The sequence below is a fragment of the Nelumbo nucifera genome, chromosome 7 (genome assembly GCF_055504915.1).
Source record: "Nelumbo nucifera cultivar China Antique chromosome 7, China Antique-T2T, whole genome shotgun sequence".
NCBI classification, from domain to species: Eukaryota; Viridiplantae; Streptophyta; class Magnoliopsida; order Proteales; family Nelumbonaceae; genus Nelumbo; species Nelumbo nucifera.
The window spans coordinates 55120208-55139557 of record NC_142655.1 but is presented as its reverse complement, the minus strand read 5'-3'; the positions used below and the strand labels follow the sequence as shown (position 1 = coordinate 55139557).

The 19350-nt window shown below is 45.0% G+C and overlaps 2 protein-coding genes across 2 annotated transcripts in view; one reads left to right on the top strand and one right to left on the bottom strand.

Annotated features, from left to right (window-relative positions):
• Positions 1-4893, top strand: part of FC2 (ferrochelatase 2) — a 102290-nt gene extending 97397 nt beyond the window's left edge. Inside the window, exon 10 of the mRNA XM_010262285.3 lies at positions 4339-4893. Within this exon, the coding sequence (XP_010260587.1) occupies positions 4339-4563 (225 nt within the window). The 3' untranslated portion in view covers positions 4564-4893. The remainder of the gene's footprint in view (positions 1-4338) is intronic.
• A 294-nt stretch (positions 4894-5187) lies between these two features.
• The window catches only part of LOC104599661 (Tetratricopeptide repeat (TPR)-like superfamily protein), a 36497-nt gene continuing 22334 nt past the window's right edge, over positions 5188-19350 (bottom strand). The window contains exon 2 of the mRNA XM_088892451.1: positions 5188-5391. The gene's annotated coding sequence lies outside the window, so the exon portion shown is untranslated. The remainder of the gene's footprint in view (positions 5392-19350) is intronic.

Here is a 19350-nt window from a genome sequence, read left to right as displayed (position 1 = left end):
ACTAGAAATCATTGACTGAGAAACAACCTAGGTGTTGGTTCGGCTGTTATTAGTGTTTAAGTTAGTCTTATTTGTGTCTTATGTTCTTAGTTATTGGGCCTTTAGTTATTGGGCCCAAACATGTTTAATGTTTTAATTGTTTTATTTGTCTAGGTGTCCCATCACTAATCAGGGGCATCCTAGTCTGTTCATGTAATTTTATTTTATAATCATCTATATAAACTTGTTGGGCCGGCTGAAGAGTTTATGCCACCTCTCTTAGACCTTCTTCTCTTCTTCTTCTCCCTCTTCTTCGACTGCTGTAATCCAGCAAGCATGGTATCAGAGCAAGGTTTGTTTGTCTGATTACAGCCGCCACCTTTTGACCCTTCTTTTTTCCTTTCTCTTTTCTGTCTTGGTCGCTGTGAAGAAACCCTAGGGCTGACCGTAGAGCACAGCAAGGTCTGTATCTAGGGTTTCCTTTGGTTGTAGGGCCCAATGGGAGTTTGTTCGAGAAATCGATGCCCTACTAGACACCATACAGCAGGTAGTAGCCATTCGGCTGCTAAGAGATATCTGTGTGGAACAGATCTAGGTGGAAGGGCTGACTTCGTCAGTCCTAGTTCGGTTCGTACAGTTGGTCACAGTCTACTACAGCAGAAATCAAAGTCCAGTCCAGTCCAGAAGAGTTCAGCACTGTACAGAAGTGGAGTGTTCTTGGTTTCAGTTCTGTTACAAGGGCTTTTCAGGCCTGCAACAGCTTCGGTAAGTCTGAAATTGTGCTCTTTGTACTGAGTTTTTCAATTGTGATCACTGTAAGAGGAAGGAGATGTCTTCAATATCTGGAGAAGTGTCTTCTAGGGATAATAGACCTAGTGGGAGGTCTCCTAATCTGGAAAATCCAAATCTGCACAGCTTGCAGATCACCAATGTACTGTTAGATGAATATAATTTCAGAGAATAGTCTGTTTCAGCCATTCTCTTCATTACTTCCCGGGATCTTACGGGTTATCTAGATGGACAGAAGAAGGAACCTGCAATGGGTAGTGCGGAGTATGCAGTATGGCGTAGGGAAAATGCTACTGTTATGTCCTGGCTGCTTGCTTCGATGACTTCAAGAGTGGCCAGGACTATTCAACACTTTCCGACTGCTGCTAAGATTTGGGAGAAAGTCTCTAAAACTTATGGATAGAGAAAGAACAATGCCAGAATTTATAGGCTGAACCAAGACATTGCTGCATTGAGACAAGGAGACATGACAGTTGCAACATATTTTGCAACCCTAGAAGGATTATGGGAAGAACTCGATCACCATCTTATACTTGATTGGGAGAATGCAAAAGACAAGGAGAGGCATGATAAACAAATTGAGGAGGGTAGAGTCTTTAAGTTCTTGGCTGGCTTAAACCCAATGTTTGAGAGCATAAGGTCTCAAATTTTGGGAAGGGATGAATTGTCAGATTTACATCATGTCTATTATCTAGTAAGGAATGAAGAGGTTAGGAGGAAAGAGATGCAAGTTGACACTCAAACACAGCCAGCCGAACAGCCTGTTGAACATTCAGCCCTAATTTCTTCAAACCAAAAGGGGAGCAAGCATTCAGACAAGAGGCATCTTAAGTGCTCTCATTGTGGTGGTGAAAGGCATGTAAAAGAGACTTGTTGGGCTCTTTATCCTCATCTGAAACCAGCTACTTTAAGGAAAGACAGGAAACCCTAGAAGAATCAAACAGCAAGTGGGAATCATGTTACTAGCCACAATGGTGATAGCTCGAAGAACACATCTACAGTTGCATCTTCTCCCATGGGACAGACTGCTAATTTCCCCACATCCGAATCCTAGGGTTTCATTGCTAATGAGGTAGAGGTCCTTAACCGGGCCTTAACCCGTCTAAGGACTAATTCTCTTGCTTCCACCTCTCTTGCCAAATCAGGTATTGTCTCTGCTTATAGTACAACTAGTTCTATTGACTCTACTTCTTGGATTATTGATTCTGGTGCCATTGACCACATGACACACATGTCCTTTTTATTTTCTTCTTACCAATTGATGTCTGGCCAAGATAAGATGAGGGTTGCTGACAGTTCCCTCTCCACCATCTCGGGGAAAGGGGGAGTTGACCTAAGCAAGAACCTCTCTCTTAAATCTGTTCTACATGTTCCCAATCTTACTTCCAATCTCTTATCTGTTTCGAAGCTTACCAAGAATGTAAATTGTAGTGTAACTTTCTTTCCTACTCATTGTGTCTTTCAGGACAGATTGACGAAGAGAACGATTGGGAGCAGTCATGAGTGTGGAGGTCTCTACTATTTTGATGTAGACATAAGTTCGGCCTTACAATCATCTGCAACCAGTAGTCAGAATAATGTGGAGTCAATAGCTAGGTTACACTTGTCGCATGCTAGGTGTTGGAAAACGTGGGGTTACTAGTGCAGATCTATATTTGGTAGTTGTGTAAAAATAGAATTGTATATATTCCTAGGATTGTGGAAGGATTGATTTAGAAAGTTTTTCTTTCTATTCTTGTACTTTCTATTTTCTTTTCTTTCTATTTTTTCTTCTTTCTATTTATTGCAGCAGCTTACTGTATAAGTATGCCAATTGGCAATAGAATGAAATATATCAGTATTCTACCATTCCAAAACATGGTATCAGAGCTCTAGGTTTGTCAACCTTGAGATTTTTTTTGGCCCTCATTGCCAGTTTTTCGTGTTTTTCTCTTCTGACCTTCAGAAGTGTTCCTTTATTCTCCTTTATTCCGGCCAGTTCTTCCCTCCTTTATTCTCCTTTCCTGCTGGCCTTATTTTTCCTCCATTAACAATGGCCGACATGACTACAACAAGTGTTCCCGTCCAAACCGATGAAGGAGCAACGAATTCTCATCCTCACACTGGTGATTTGCAGAATATTCAGACAACATATAGACTGAATGGCCAAAACTACTTGAAGTGGTCACAACTAGTGCGTACCTATTTGAAGGGAAAAGGAAAAATTAGTCACCTTCTTGGAACAGGGCCAAAGTTGGGCGAGCCAAATTTTGATGCTTGGGACGAAGAGGACTCCATGATTATGTCATGGTTGTGGAGTTCAATGACACCCGAGATCAGTGATACTTGTATGTTTCTTCCCTCTGCAAAGGCTATTTGGGATGCTGTCTGAGACAGATGAGGATCCAACTTCACTTTGGGGGTTGTATCATGTGCAACATCCTGCATTGGTGCTTCTTTAATGTCCATTGGTTTAGACATATTCCCCTTTCTCTTGTAGAAAAACAAGATCAGTGGTTGGCTGTTTCCCTGTTGTTCTATTTCAACCACAATAGAGACACATGAGGATCCAACTTCACTTTGGGGGTTGGTGAGGAAAATTATTATGGGGGAAAAAGACTTTTTTTTTTTAATTTTTCCTTCTTAAATGTTATATAGAAAAAAGTTTTCAAAAAAACATTATATAGAAGAGAATACCTGGTGAAGCATTAATGAAAAACAGTTTAAGCCAAAGTCCAACCCCTACAGAAATTTATTTGAAATCTTGGGAATTAAATTATTGATTTTAATGAAATAATTAGTTGACATTAATAGCAGGGTACAAGCTAACTATATTAAACTTATTGTATTTGATTCAATACATTTGATATTTATTGCTTTTTCATTTTTAAAGCTTCATCAACTATACTGAAATCTAGAACTTTGGGGGTCCATAATTATTTGAAGGATCTTCACGATAAGCTATTCCAGACTATTTTCATTCTTAATCCAAGTCTTGCTTAACGTTTCTTGTCTTTCTTTAACACCAAGGCGTGTGTTTTCAGTCCTGCTTGAGGTTTATATTCATTTAAAATTTTCTCATCATTTGTAAGCATAGATGGATCATATAAAATGGATCCATTCCAGGGACATAAAAACGTAGAAATGAAGTTGGGATTAGCCATTGCTAGTGCCTTAATATGATCACAATGCTGGATTTGTCTTAGACGATGTAATTTCTACTTTCAAGTGTTCGCAACTGTAAATTAGTCTCATTCCATGTGGCTTTCGACAGGCCAACTACAAATTAGTTGTTTTAATTAGTTTTTGATTCATCCACTTGTCAGATTTCTTTGTTACTTTTATGGTAACCTATGATCTTAAGTCAGTGCTTTTACTTTGATTATGCTTCACTCACTCTCTCTCTCTCTCATGTACATAGAGACGCTATTAAGGCCCTTTAATCATGCTATGTATACGTTTCTGTTCATGAAGTTGGTGGCTTGGGGTGCTTGTGATATAATTCCAAGTCATTGGCAAGTGTGCTTGTTTTAATTTTTCTATTATTGTATCCCTAACTAATCTGATGGCTATGGGTTCTTTTGTTTGCAGTCTCTCGTCCCCTTAGGTAGTGTGGAGGAGCTCTTGGCAGTTTATGATTCACAACGCAGGGAACTACCACCACCTGTAACTGTGTGGGAATGGGGTTGGACCAAAAGCGCTGAAACCTGGAATGGCAGAGCTGCTATGCTGGCAGTTCTTGTTCTATTGGTTCTGGAAGTCACCACCGGTGAAGGATTTTTGCACCAGTGGGGAATATTTCCCTTATTCCACTGAAATAGTTTGCATTTTGCAACTCTCCCTGAAATGTGTATGTTTTGGGCCGAGAGCAATACTTCCCCTTCTTTGTTTATACACAGGAAGAGTTTAGTTGTGCATCCACTCCACTCCACATACCCGGATACTCAAATTTGTCAGTGCTCAATTAAGATTTGAGGATAGAAAAATACGTGTACTGGTGGACACTTTTGTAGAAACTAATAAAAAAAAGTACTCGGTGGATGTTAGGCTTCCCACACTATTTCTTACATCTCTATACATGTAAAGGCAGAAGAATTTTCTAATTGTGCTAATTGTACCGCAGCTATTCTTGCATATTTCCGTTCATTCTGTTTTGACTTTTTGGCATTCTTGTTGGGTTCAAAACTTGCAACTTAGGCTCCATTTGGAAGGAGTACAAATACAAATATGTAGAGCGCAAAACCTTATATTTTGCATGTATTTGCACTCTACATATTTTAATACTCTTTCTAAACTGAGCCTTATGATCTGTTTATTTGCAAAGCAATTTCATTTGCACTAATATCAAGGTTTAAAATATCAATATGATACGGCCGATACATTGCATATCGTATCAGTATCACAGATGAATGGCATGTGGCATAGGTGGAATGCTCCTCATGTTGACCATTCCACTCGTGCCATGGAGTATCAATGGTAACGGGCTGTATTGAGCATGTATAATCAGTCAATACGAACCACTATTGGCTTGATGCCAACAGATACAACACCTGGTTCAATGGAACGAGTTGCCTTCCCAGATTGTCTATACCACAACATTTGCTCACTCCAACTTGCTTCTAATTTCTCTGGAAGAGGTTCTTCCTGCAAAAATGACCCAAATGTTGGTCAAAAACTAAAGAAAATTGACTGAACTCAAGAACAGGTAAGTACTTGTTAACCCTCCAAAGTTTTGTGGATCTACATGTTTTGAAGTTTAAAATATAATAATATGTTGATTTATTGTTAGAGCTATAATATTTTAGGCTTGTATTGTTAGGTTTTATAGTAGGAAAGAACTATAAGATGGACCATTAATGATCTATTAAATTTATTGATCTAATAACAATTTGTGATAAAAATGATTTTTCTTAAGTTTTTAGGAAAATCCAAAAAATAGAAAAGTATTTGTCTTATATTTTAAATTATGCTCATGTGTCAAAAATGAATTCTTTTCTTAGATTTTTTTTTTTGGAATTCTGAAAGTTATAAAATTATTGTATTATGTGTGTTTTAAATGATCTTCATGGTGGGGAAGAACTATAAAATGGACCTATCAATGATGATATAAACTATTGGAGTGTGCATTTCCGATGTGATTATACCTTATTCATAGTGATTTCAACTTCAAATTTAATTTTATTTGATGTATTTGTAGATTTGTAAGAGTTTCCCAATATATCCAAATGTATTCACATCTTTCTACCATATCTGTGTATCTAAAATGCACTATGATATTTTATCAGTCAATTAATTTCAACCATCTAAATAATTTATCAAGATTTCATCCAATCTCGCCCATCCAAAGATTTCGAGTAATGTCAACCGTACAAGTGATGCATGAAAATATCTAAAAAAATATGGCCATGTAATGTGTCAACTTACTAGAGAACTGGACCATCAATGGTCTATCAAATTTTCAACTAATCTGGCCCATCTATGTGATGTACCAAGTTTTCATTTAATCTTAGCCCACCTAAATGATGTACTAAATCAATCTAAAGATATAGTCCATGAAAGAGATTTCTTAAAATCAGTAAATTATTCTTAGCCATCCAAGTAAAATACCAGGAGTTCTACAAATCAAGGACATTCAAATAATGCACCAAAAACAACCCAAAAATCTATGTATAAAAAAACAAAAATCCAGTTGTTCCAAAATTAAGTTGATACATCATTTCAATGCTTTTGTTTTTGTTTTTTTTTTTCTTACGATAGATTTACTGCTTTTTTTGGGGGATATTCTATCTACATAACATGATTTTTTTTTTTAATTAATTGACATGGTGTTTGGCACCGGAGTGTTGCACATGCATTTGTTTCACCTGTTTTTTTTTTTTGAAAAACACAAAAAAATGGGATGTATGTTGATTGAACATTTAAAGTGATTTGACTTAATATTATAACATATTTATAATGACAACTATATGACACCTTAAAAAAGTAGTCGGTTTTTTTAAATTTTAATGTGACATGTCACCAGGACGATTCAAGAACCATCAATTTGGCATTTCAAGAACCCCCTATTTCCTTTCCTGAATCCCAAAACTAATCATTACAAAACCCCCTCCTTCCCATTTAATTGCTGATGTGACACCCATGACACATCAACAGAATGGTTGTCTATTGACCTGATTCCATATTCAGCATTGTGTATAGCAAATGTGAACTCGTCCTTTCCTCTATACCTTTCTTATCAAATTGGTGAAGCTACGAATGTGGATATGATCAGAAAGCAACTCTGATAATTTGATAATGCCATGTTTTATCAGACTTGAGTTGGTGAGTTTTAATTCAGCTGACCCAATTAAAATAAAATGGGAAAAAGATGAAAAGGAAAACTAATATAGGCATGGGAAAGAGTTAAAATAGTTTTGGGAATGTAAAACAAAATCAAATTATCCGATAAGATGAACAATTCTAACTTGTTGACCCTTCTCTGGTATGATATCTGCTTTATTATTTGTCTTCTTCATCATCAGAAATCTAGGAGATACATAGAGCTGAATGGAATTTTGTGTTAAGAGTTAATATGATTTTAAATTAAGTTAAATATATGCATAAGTGATATATTAATATTTGAATTGTGTAACAAACAAAAAATGAGTAGATTGACTTAAAACTTATTGCTTTGCCTTTATAAATAAGTCATTAAAGGACTATTCATTTGCACCGAAGGTCTGAAGTCTAACATCTGAATGATTCTAAAACTGTAATAAATACTTTTAGAGGTGTATTATTCTAAAATTTGAATGCTGAGATCTTAAAAATAACAATTAACCTTTTTAACCTTGGATATGAAAAAGTTGTTTAATTATTAAAAAAATTAATTAACAATTAATTAAACCAATATAAAATAATTAATAAAAGTGGAATTGTTAAAAATTATAAATTATTAAATAATTTTTAAAGAGTTGATCATTTATTAATTAATTAATAAGTAATAAACTATTACATAATTATTAATTAAATTAATTAACTAATAATTAATAGTTTATAATTATTATTAATCACTTTGATAATTAATTAATAATTATAATTTAAGCAATTAATTAATTGAATTTATAATAAAATAATTAAACAGAATACATGTATAATTAAATAATAATATTTCTAAGTGTTATTTCATTAATAATTATATAATAAGATAATAAAAAAATTAGTATTAACTATTTAAATAATAAATTTTTATGATAGCATACATAAAAAGAGTAACTGATGATGCGCAATCCGGCCGGTCTTACCTGTCAACGACCTTGCCTCTGAACTGAGCAGCAGGGAACCTGAAATGGAGGAGATGAGGAAGCTCCGGGAGGAACCCGGTGTAAAGGCTCCGAAGCTCAAGTTAGAATCCTTCAAAGGCGAGATAAAACCAGATATTGCAAAGTTTGCATACCTGTCATTGGGGGGTAGGGAGCCTTTTATAACCACCTCGCGCACTCACTCCTAGGCTCCTGTCAGGTCGGGTATGATTACTTCTGTGCTTCTGCCAGTTCGGGTGTCATCACCTCTACTGGGGCAGAATCGCCACCGCTCTTTTTGTCGGAGCCATCTCTGTAACTAGAGATGGCGGTGGCAGGTGACGGCGGCAGGTGGCCGTTGAAGTGCGGCTGTCAAGTGTCAGATCCCAAGTCAGTCAGGTGCACCACCCCTGGATACGGACTCCTTCGGTGTTAGGTACGGTGTGGTTTGTCTAGTTCGGTGTTCTGGAGGCGAAGTGCTGGAGCGGTGTGCGAGGCGAAGTTTTGAGTTCGGATAGGGGAGTGTCCCGAACTGCCATGAGGCGGGCCAGTTCGGGTCACTGCTTTGTGTGGCTCGGGGTCAAAGGGAAAGTTCGGGCTCCTCGTAGGGAGTTCGAGCTCTTAGTAGGGAGTTCGAGCTCTTAGTAGGGAGGTCGGGCTCCTTGTAGGGAGTTCGGGCTTCTCGAAGGGAGTTCGGTCTCCTCGAGGGGAGTTTGGACTGCTGGTTTCTTCCCTTTGGTGTTTGCACCCTAGGTACGTTGCTTTAAGTGCCGAGCTACTTGTTTTTTGCCACGTGGCGTGATTGCGAGGTCGGGCCAAATCTTCCTTCTTCAATTGCCCCCCACTCCTTGCGCTAAGGGTCTTGCCCTGGCGTGGGGAGTTCGCAAGGTGTCAAGTAGATTTGCCCTGACCTTTGAATCTTGGTTCTGATGGTGCGAGGTGCATTGTCAGGGTTTCTTCGAGCGTCCAAAAGGCGGGAAGCGTGCCAGCCTACCTAGGCGCCGATAGATGCGACGGCGCGTGCTTTATTTCGAAATTTCAAAAAAGTGCGCCACTTGGGAGGCGCGATAGCAGGCGTCTTTTCAATTTTGAAAAAACGTGCCGCTGCCGCTTTTATTGAGGAGACGTGCGCTGGCATTCCGTCAGTTTCGAAAAGACGTGCGTCGGCGCCCTGTCAGATTCAGGAAGACGTGCGCCAATCACGTCTCGGATTGGCTTTGATCTAAGCTGTCGCTTTTCGATCACTGTGAGTATAAATAGCAGGGGGGGACCCCAGTCGCTGTCACTTCTGTGTTTCTCTTGAGGTCGCGTCTGAGTTTCAGCTCGCATCCAGTTTGCGTCCAGGTTTTTTCAGCTCGCGTTCAAGGTCTTCTGCTCGTCCGAGCTCCTGTGGTCTACAGCCTTTTTCCAGGTGAGTACTTTCCTGGATCCCATCTCACTCCCCGATGTCTAGCTTGGATAGCTCAGATAGTCCTTCCAGCGGGTCTGATGCAGGTTCTACGAACCGAGTTGCAACCCCTGATAGCCCTAGCGAGCCAGAGGTAGAGCTCGAGGAAGAGTTCGAACTCGTAGGCCGAGGCACTTCGGGCAGTTTGGCGTCCACCTCTCGTCGGGGTCGGATGTTAGACAAGTTTGGTCCTTCGACCATGACGCCCGAGGGGCTTCAATCCCTCATTACCTACTATAACTTGCCTGGGGAGTACGCCTATTTCATACCTTCGGGCAGCTTTCCTTGGGAACACGGTCCTGATGAGATCGTGATTTTCCGGGAGCAGCTCGCCGCGGGGCTGCGATTGCCTTTTCATCCCCTCCTTGTCGAAGTCTTGAACCACTTCGGCGTGACGGTCGGCCAGCTTCACCCGAACTCCATTCGAAATTTGGTGGGGACAATCTCCTTATTTTGCGAAGAGAGCTTTCCTTTGGACTTGGAGATTTTTTCTTCAATCTTGATGCTTAAGAAGCAAGTGGGTCCCCTCCCCGGGCGTAGGCGGGCATACTACCTGTCTCCTCGCCTGGGCTTTAAGCTTTTACATGAACTCCCCAACAAGGTCCCAGCATGGAAGCGGGACTATTTCGGGGTGTGAAGTGTGCTGGGGAGGCCATTTCAAACCGGGTGGGGGATGGCCGCTCCTGACTCCGGGGTCACGCTTGACAAAGAGACGGCGAAGGGCCTCCAGCAATGGGCGCGGCTTGGGCTGAAGTGTCAACAGTACCTGACGGAGGCCAAGCTCATTGCAGCTGGCCTGAGCTCGGGTAGGTTCTTTACTTAGAGATTCTGTCTTGCTGTCTTTCTTGCTTTTTACTGATGGCGAACTTCCTTTCACAGGTGTGATGGATTCTCGAGGGACCCGGGGTGGGCACTTGTTCCAAGGCATGAAGAGGAGAAAGTGGGTTGCCAAGCAAACTCGCGCCGAGATGCCCCGGGATGCGGAGCCCGAGGTGCCGAACTATCCGCCAGAAGATCTGCCTAGGGAGCCCGAGATGGTTCCTCCAATGCAGGAGCCGGCAGGGGGCCCTTATGCTGAGACTACTTACACAGGGGCTCCTACATATTCCAGGTTTGCTCATACGTGAGTTGGGCCCTCGGGCTCGGGAGCCCCGGGGGATTTCAGGAGTGTGCTGTCGCCGACCCATGCTCTTCAAAAGAGTAAGGAGGCTATTTTCCCCGAGGAGGTCGCGGCGTGGATTGATCTCTCTCTGCATCAAGTGGCCTGTCGTGCCGTTACCCATGCCATGGTGGTAAGTGTTCTCCCTTTTTTAGAGCTCTTTGGCTTTCGTTTTATTGGTTCTTTTGATCACGGTTCCTTTTGGTAGGTGAATTCTTCTATTCACGCCTTGGCGGCTCAGGTGGAGAGGAGCTCGAGGCAGGCGCGAGCTACTGAAGAGGCTCATCGCGCTGCCGAGGAGGCTGCTCGTGTTTCACGGATCAAGCAGGCGAGGTCTCAGAGAGATGCCGAGGCCATGGGAGTGGTGGTGAAGATCATGGCGGACTTGAGGCTGGATCTGCAGCAGCAAGTTGAGTACCTTCAGGAGGACATCAGGGAGAGGACGCATATCTTTTCTCAAGGTATCGAAGATGCCAAGAAGAAGGTTGTTGATGAGTACATTGCTTCGCCGGGCTTTGATGATCTGATGGTGGATTCATACAGGAGGGGTTTTAAACTAAGCCGGTGGATGATCCGGAATACATACCCCGAGCTCGATATTAGCGCCATATCCACTTCGCGCATAACTCAGGAGATGGCCAATGCTGCTGACGGTGAGCCAGACTCCGAGGGTGAGGCAGGGCCTTCGGGTATTGTTGAAGTGCCTTCTGATAATGAAGAAATAGCCCCGAGCTTGTAAATTTTTTTTTTTAATGTACTACCTTACTTTTGAAATGGAATGACTCTTGGTTAAGTGTTGGTTGTTCTTTCTCCCGAACTGAGCATATTTTGCCAAACTAATCATACGTCCGATCTGTTTTCTGTCCGGGCTACCGCACTCGCACAGCCTGTTTTGGTGGTGATTTTATCCACTTTGCTTGGCGGTCTATAGGTAGTATCGCCTTAGGTTGATGATGTTCCATGCTCGGGGTACTTGCTTACCCTCTAAGGTTTCGAGCTCGTATGCCCCCCGAGTGCTTTCTTTACTCTGTAGGGTCCTTCCCAATTTGGTCCGAGTTTTCCCACGCCGGGTTCGGGTACCATGATCCTACGGAGAACCAGGTCGCCGACGCGGAAGCTCCTCTTCTTTACTCTAGCGTTATAGTACCGAGCTACCTTTTGCTGGTAGGCCGTAGTTCAGATGTGCGCGAGGTCTCTTACCTCATCCAGTAGGTCAAGGTTGGTGCGTAACTCATCTCCGTTTGTTTGCTTGTCGTATGCTTCTAGTCGCAGTGTAGGTACTTCGATTTCCGCCGGAATTACCGCTTCGATGCCGTAGGTGAGGTTAAAGGGGGTCTCTCCCGTAGTGGTTTTTTCCGTGGTTCGGTGAGCCCACAAGACACTTGGTAGCTCGTCCGCCCACAACCCTTTAGCTCGGTCTAGTCGTGCTTTCAGTCCGCGAAGGATGGCTCTGTTCATTACTTCTGTTTGACCGTTTGCCTGCGGGTGTGCGATCGACGTGAAGTTCTGACGAATTCCCATACTTTGGCACCATTCTTGGAACTTGATATCCTCAAACTGTTTGCCGTTGTCGGAGATCAGTACCCGAGGTAGCCTAAAGCGACATACTATGTTCTTCCAAAAGAAGTTTTGTATGTTTCGGGCTGTAACTGTTGCTAGAGGTTCAGCTTTTATCTACTTTGTGAAGTAATCTACTGCCACCACTAGGAACTTTCTCCCACCTGATGCTGGCGGGAATGGCCCCAGAAGGTCGATGCCCCATTGTGCAAAAGGCCATGGACTGGTGAGGTACTTGAGGTCGGCAGCAGGCTGATGGTGGATATTGGAATGCTTCTGACACTTGTCGCATTTTCTGACGAGCTCGACGGCCTCTGCCTTCATCGTTGGCTAGTAGTATCATTGTCGAAGTACCTTTTGAGCGAGGGCTCTGCCCCCAGGTGTCCGCCGCACAAGCCTTCGTGAGTGTCGCGGAGTACGAGCTCGGCTTCGGCAGGTCGCAAGCAACGCAGGTAGGGGAGCGTGTAGGATCATCGGTACAACCGTTTGTCTATTATGACGTATTTGGCTGCCTGGCGCTGCACCCTCTTGGCGGCATTGCGGTCCGCAGGGAGGGTTCCATCTAGCAGGAAGCTCGCGAGTGGGTCGATCCAGCTCGGCTCTGCTTCAAGGACGGGAGCGACCTCTTCTGCCCCATCGAGAATGCTGGGCCGAGGTAAGTCCTCTACGTACACAGTTCTCATGGCGTTGTGACTCGTGCTAGCTAACCGGGACAGGGCGTCGGCCTCAGTGTTCTCTGACCTCAAGATTTGCCTGATGAAGTGTGACTGGAAGTTGAGCAGAGCCTCCTTTACTTTTGCCAAGTATGCAATCATAGCAAGCTCGCGTGCTTCGTATTCGCCTGTAACTTGGTTGACCACGAGCTGGGAATCACTGCAGATAACTACGTGCTTTGCTCCGACCTTGTGCGCTAGGTTCAGCCCGGCTATCAGTGCCTCGTACTCCGCCTCGTTGTTGGATGCCACGAACTCAAAGCGTAGTGCGTATTCCAATTTTGTTCCGCTCGGGCCGCGTAGCACTAATCTAGCCCCATTGCCCGGCTGGTTCGAGGAGCCGTCTACATGAAGGATCCAGGGCTCCTCATCCCAGTTCGCGTGTGGCCTAACCAGGAGAAATGCCACACTGGCTGCTACTTCACGGGGCTCGGACTCTATTGGCTTGGGAGCTCCGAGCTCACCCGAACTGGGGATCTCGAGCTCGACCGTCCTAGGGGTTTCGAGGCTAAACGTGCACTCGGCGATAAAATCAACCAAGGCTTGGGCCTTAATAGCAGTTCTTGGCTTGTACTAGAGGTCGTACTCGCTGAGTTCGATGGCCCATTTTGTTAGTCTACCGGAAACCTCGGGTTTGATTTAAACTTGCCTCAGAGGTTTGTCAGTCAGGACGATGACGGTGTAAGCCTGGAAGTACGGGCGGAGTTTCCGAGCTGCTATCACCAGTGCGTATGCTAGCTTTTCTATCTGCGGGTACCTTGTCTTTGCTCCCTGCAAAATTTTACTAACAAAATAGATGGGTTGCAAGACCCAGTTTGCTTCTTTTATTAGTACCGAACTGACCACCTCGTCACTTGCCGAGAGGTACAGTTCTAAGACTTCGCCCTCCTCGGGCCGGGCTAAGGTTGGCACACTAGCGAGGTAACTTTTTAGCTCGTCAAATGCGTGCTGGCAGTCTTGGGTCCATTCGAACCCTTTGCCTTTGATTGCTTTGAAGAAGGGTAGGCAGCGGTCTGCTGATTTGGACATGAAGCGGCTTAGAGCGGCTATGTGGCCGTTTAGCCTCTGAACTTCTTTTACTTTCCGGGGTGGTCTCATATCTAGGATGGCTTTTATCTTGTCCGGGTTGGCCTCAATACCGCGCCGATTGACAATGTACCCTAGGAATTTGCCCGAGGTGACACCGAAACATTTGTTAGGGTTCAGCTTCATGCTAAATTGACGTAGGATTTGAAAGACAGAATCTAAGTCTTGTATTAAGTCTTGTGAAAACTATGTCTTGATGACCATGTTGTCTACATAACATTCTATCTTCGTGCCAATTAGGGGCCGAAACAGCCTATTTACAAGTCTTTAGAAGATTGCCCCGGCGTTTTTTAATCCGAAGGGCATGACCTTGTAGCAGTACAGGCCGAACTCGGTTATGAAGCTGGTTTTTTCCTCATCGGACTGGTCCATCCTGATTTGGTTGTAGCCTGAGTAGGCGTCTAGGAAGCTTAGCAACTCATGTCTCGAGGTCGCGTCCACTAGGCGGTCAATCCTGGGGAGGGGGAAGCAATCTTTCGGGCAAGCTCGGTTCAGGTCGGTGTAGTCAACGCACATGCGCCACTTGCCGTTTGCCTTTTTCACCAGCACTGGGTTGGCTACCCAGCTCGGGTAATGGACTTCCCTTATGAAGTCTGCTGTGAGGAGCTTCTCGACCTCCTCGTCGACCGCCCTCCAATGCTCTGGGGCTAAGTTGTGTTTCTTCTGTCTAACGGGTCTGACTACAGGGTCAGTATTAAGTTTGTGAGTTATCAGGCTGGGGCTAATACCGGGCATGTCGGCTGCGGACCAGGCAAAAATATCTAAATTTTGAAGTAAAAAACTCACTAGTTCGGTTCGTAGGGGTTCCTCGACGGAAGCACCGATCTGTAGTGTGCGAGCTGGGTCTGTAGCCGAAGTTGGGACTGCAACCGTTTCCTCTGTGGGCGAAGCTCGTTCCTCACCTTGCTCCGCAAGCCGCTCCAGTTCAAGGTCGTCGGCCACCTTGGTTTTTCCCTTTAGGGCGGCAACATAACACTTGCGGGACTCAAGTTGGTCGCCCCGCGCTACCCCCACACCGAAGTCTGTAGGGAACTTCATGGCCAAATAGTAGGTGGAGACCATTGCTCGCAGGATATGCGTGATTGGCCGCCCTATTATGGCATTGTATGGGGAGGGGGTCGCGACCACTAGGAAATCATGGTTGAGTCTAACCGCACAAGGCCATGTGCCGACTTCCATAGGTACTGTTATTTTTCCGAGGGGCCTGACTTCCTCTCTGCTGAAACCCACCAGAGGAGTGTTCGTGGGCTTCAGCTCGCTCCTCTGTAACTGTAGCTGGTCAAATGCTGATTTGAAGAGGATGTCTGCTGAGCTGCCCGAATCTATGAGTATGCATCTGACCTCGAAGTTGTTGATCCTTAGTTTAATGACAAGCGCGTCATCGTGGGGGTAGTGGACCCCTCGCGCGTCGTCTTCCGTGAAGAAGATTGGTTCTTCGGTCTTTTTGGGGGGTTCCGTTCCTCGAGGGCCGCTTTGCGAACTGAAGTCCGGGCTGCTGCCGAGGTACACCCTGCTACTACCGAACCTCCCACAATTACATGGATGGTTCCCCAAACTGGCCTCTCTTCTGGAGGCTGTCGCTGCAACGGTTCGGTAGGTCTGCTGCTAGATTCGGGGGCATCCTTTTCGTGCTCCCCTTGCCAACTTGCTTTATTGTTATTATTGTTATGTTGTACAAAATTTCTTAAGTATCTGCGACGGATGAGTCCCTCTATCTCGTCCCGGAGATTATTACACTGTTCGGTACTATGACTGTGGTCTCTATGGAAACTACAATACAAATTCTTATTTCTCTCGTTCGGATTTCCCTTTAGGCGAGGTGGCCACTTAATGTATGGGGCATCCTTGATTGTCCTTAAGATCTCGGTCCGCCTCGCGTTTAATGGCGTGTAATCCATCCGAACTGCTAGGGGAGCCCGGAACGACTGGTTCGGCTTCGGCTCTCAGGCCGGGTTTTTTCTGTCGACTGGGTTGGAGGGCTCGCCTTCCCTCTTTCTTTTCTCATTCCCGCTTTCGGTTCGTTGGTTAATTTCTTCCTCTGTCCTCATGAACTTGTCCGCGAGCTTGAGGAATTCGGCCACGGTTGTAGGCTGGTTAGCTACCATGTGCCACTTGAACTCTTTGTGCGTTACTCCTCTCTTGGCCGCTGCGAGTTGCACCGCGGGGTCTAACCGCGGTATCTATAAGCATGCTTCATTGAATCGCTTGATGTAGCCCCGGATGGATTCTCCTTCCCTCTGGACTACTCCGAAGATGCTTTCCTCTGTTTTGGGGCACCGTTTGCTGGTGACAAAGTGTGCGGTGAAGACCTGCACGAACTGGGCCCAGCATTTTATCGACCCGGGGGCCAGGTTCCTATACCAAGTGCGGGCTACCCCCTGAAGGTGGTGGTGAAGGCCACGCACATGCACGATTCACTGGCCCTGGCAAGGTGCATTTGGGACTGGAAAGCGTCAACGTGGTCATTGGGGTCGAAGGACCCATCATACTTGTCCAAAGGTGGGAACTTGAAATCCCTGGGCAAGGGGACCGCCAGGAGTTTTGATGCGAGGGGGGAAGAAACTGAGAGAATCGGAGCAGCTCCTACCTCGTCCGAGCTCGTCTCTTCCTTGCCTCTGAGCTCTGACAGGACACGGGTGGCAGTTCGGCGACTTCACCGGCGCCTTTGTTGTTGAGTGGGCCTGGTACTAGCACTGCTGGCCTCTGTGTTGCTGAGCTCGATGGGCCCGGAATGCTGGTAGTCTGCTGCCAGGGCGCCAAATCGGTTTTCCGTGAGCGGGAACTCGGGCCTGGAGCGCCGAGGTGCCGATCTTGCGGGCGAGGTTCCTGACCCGCCTGCGAGCTACGAGGCGGGGATGATTTTTCTCTCTCTTCGGCCTGGGGACGAGGCCTGGCTGTTAGGGGGGTTCTGGGGCCGGGAGGCCTTTCCGTGGTGGGGGCGTCCATCCTGTGGGGAAGCCTTAACCGGCCTCGGAGTAGGGTGCCGAGGTGGAAGTGGTGGTTGGTTCAGCGGTAGTTAGGGGAACTGCTGTTGATAGTGATACTTGGAGATAGTGTGCAGTACTTGGTGCTGATGAAGCTGGTGTTGCTGGAACTGTTGCATTTGGGCTTGCATTGCCCGCATACACTACATCAGGTCGTCCAACCGGTTTTGGCTGGCTGCCAAGGGGACGGCAGTTGGTTCAGTGAAGGTTGTCTCAATAGGGGGAGGAAAGGGGATGCTCATGGTAGGAAGGTTTACGGGCGTCACTGCTTGTGGCGCATTCAAGCTGGGGATCCCATCCACCAAGAGGGGGATGGTGAACTGTCCAACGCACACCACGGGGACTTGAAGTTGTTCCCTGGTGGTGTTTGTATCCATGCTACGTCAGGCGTTGCTGGAAGAAGCCATGAGTGTTGGGTTTTTTTTGAAGGAAAGAGGTTATGAGAGTTTGGAGGGAGGCTTTTTGAAGCGTTCCCACAAACGGCGCCAATTGATGATGCGCAATCTGGCCGGTCTTAGCTGTCAATGACCTTGCCTCTGAACTGAGCAGCAGGGAACTTGAAACGGAGAAGATGAGGAAGCTCCGGGAGGAACCCGATGTAAAGGCTCCGAAGCTCAAGTTAGAATCCTTCAAAGGCGAGATAAAACCAGATAGCGCAAAGTTTGCATACCTGTCATTGGGGGGTAGGGAGTCTTTTATAACCACCTCGTGCACTCACTCCTAGGCTCCTGTCAGGTCGGGTATGATTACTTCCGTGCTTCTGCCAGTTCAGGTGTCATCACCTCTGCTAGGGCAGAACCGCCACTGCTCTTTTTGTCGGAGTCGTCTCTGTAACTAGAGATGGCGGTGGCAGGTGACGGCGGCAGGTGGCCGTTGAAGTGTGGCTGTCAAGTATCAGATCCCAAGTCAGTCAGGTGCGCCGCCCCTGGATACGGACTCCTTCGGTGTCAGGTACGGTGTGGTTTGTCTAGTTCGGTGTTCTGGAGGCAAAGTGCTAGAGCGGTGTGCGAGGCGAAGTCTTGAGTTCGGATAGGGGAGTGTCCCGAACTGCCATGAGGCGGGCCAGTTCGGGTTACTGCTTTGTGTGGCTCGGGGTCAAAGGGAGAGTTCAGGCTCCTCGTAGGGAGTTCGAGCTCTTAGAAGGGAGTTCGAGCTCTTAGTAGGGAGGTCGGGCTCCTCGTAGGGAGTTCGGGCTCCTCAAAGGGAGTTCGGTCTCCTCGAGGGGAGTTTGGACTGCTGGTTTCTTCCCTTTGGTGTTTGCACCCTAGGTACATTCCTTTAAGTGCCGAGCTACTTGTTTTTTGCCACATGGCGTGATTGCGAGGTCGGGCCAAATCTTCCTTCATCACTAACCTTTTGGGGATATTTTTGGAAAACAAAAGTGAGCATTATTATTATTAATGAGAACATTAAGTCTAAAGATAAAATGATCATGTACTTAACATGATGTTAAGTACATTAAGTCTAAATATTAAATGAGAACCAAACGATCATGCCTATTGAAGAATCAAGAGATAAGAGATAAGAGGCTCTAAGTAGGTTGAGAGTTCTTTAATGGCTAAATAGTTTGTTGAATTGATTATTATGAATGTTTTTAAGTACTTTATCATGTAACTATTGTATCCTGATAAAGACAAAAGAATGAGTCATTCAGATCAACCACTCCAACTGTTATCAAACAGCCCCTTAGTGTACTCATTGGTTGCTTTTTGGATAAAAATGAAAGACATCCCATCATCTTAATTTGCAATGTACTACATGCTCACAATTGTCGACCAAATGCCCAACAGAATGTTGTAGCTTGAAACACTCTCATCACTGGTTTGGAGTCACCTTAGAGCCAAAATGTCATGTAGGCATAAAGATCCCCTTGCTTTCTCCAAATCAATGATTAACTTCCCTATATCTATTGTGATCTTGTTAGTGCAATTTAGCCAAGATAATAATTTCTTGAGCATTACCTCTATGTCCTTAGTGGAATCAAAATGGTTTGGTGGATTCAATTATTATATCAACTTCTCATGTTTTCTCTTTTCATTTCAAGTTGGACATGTCTTTTCACGGGTCCTGCCCCGGCATGTAGGGTAAGCAAAACAAAGAGTTGCAAAAATTGGAGAGACCCACCAAAGATAGTGACTGGACTGGGTATAATAAGGTATCCTTACCAGAATTAGGTAAATGATGGTCCACAAGTAGGATGATCTAGCTTCCATAGCAACACCCTTGGGCTGTGTTTGGTTTGAAAGAAAAGGTAGGGAACGGAAACCTATGAGCAAACCAGCCTTTAAAGTAAACTTCTATAGACTTTAGCAAATTCCCCCACCCCTGAAAAGAAAAATTAAAAAAATAAATAAATAACTATAATACTTATAGTTTG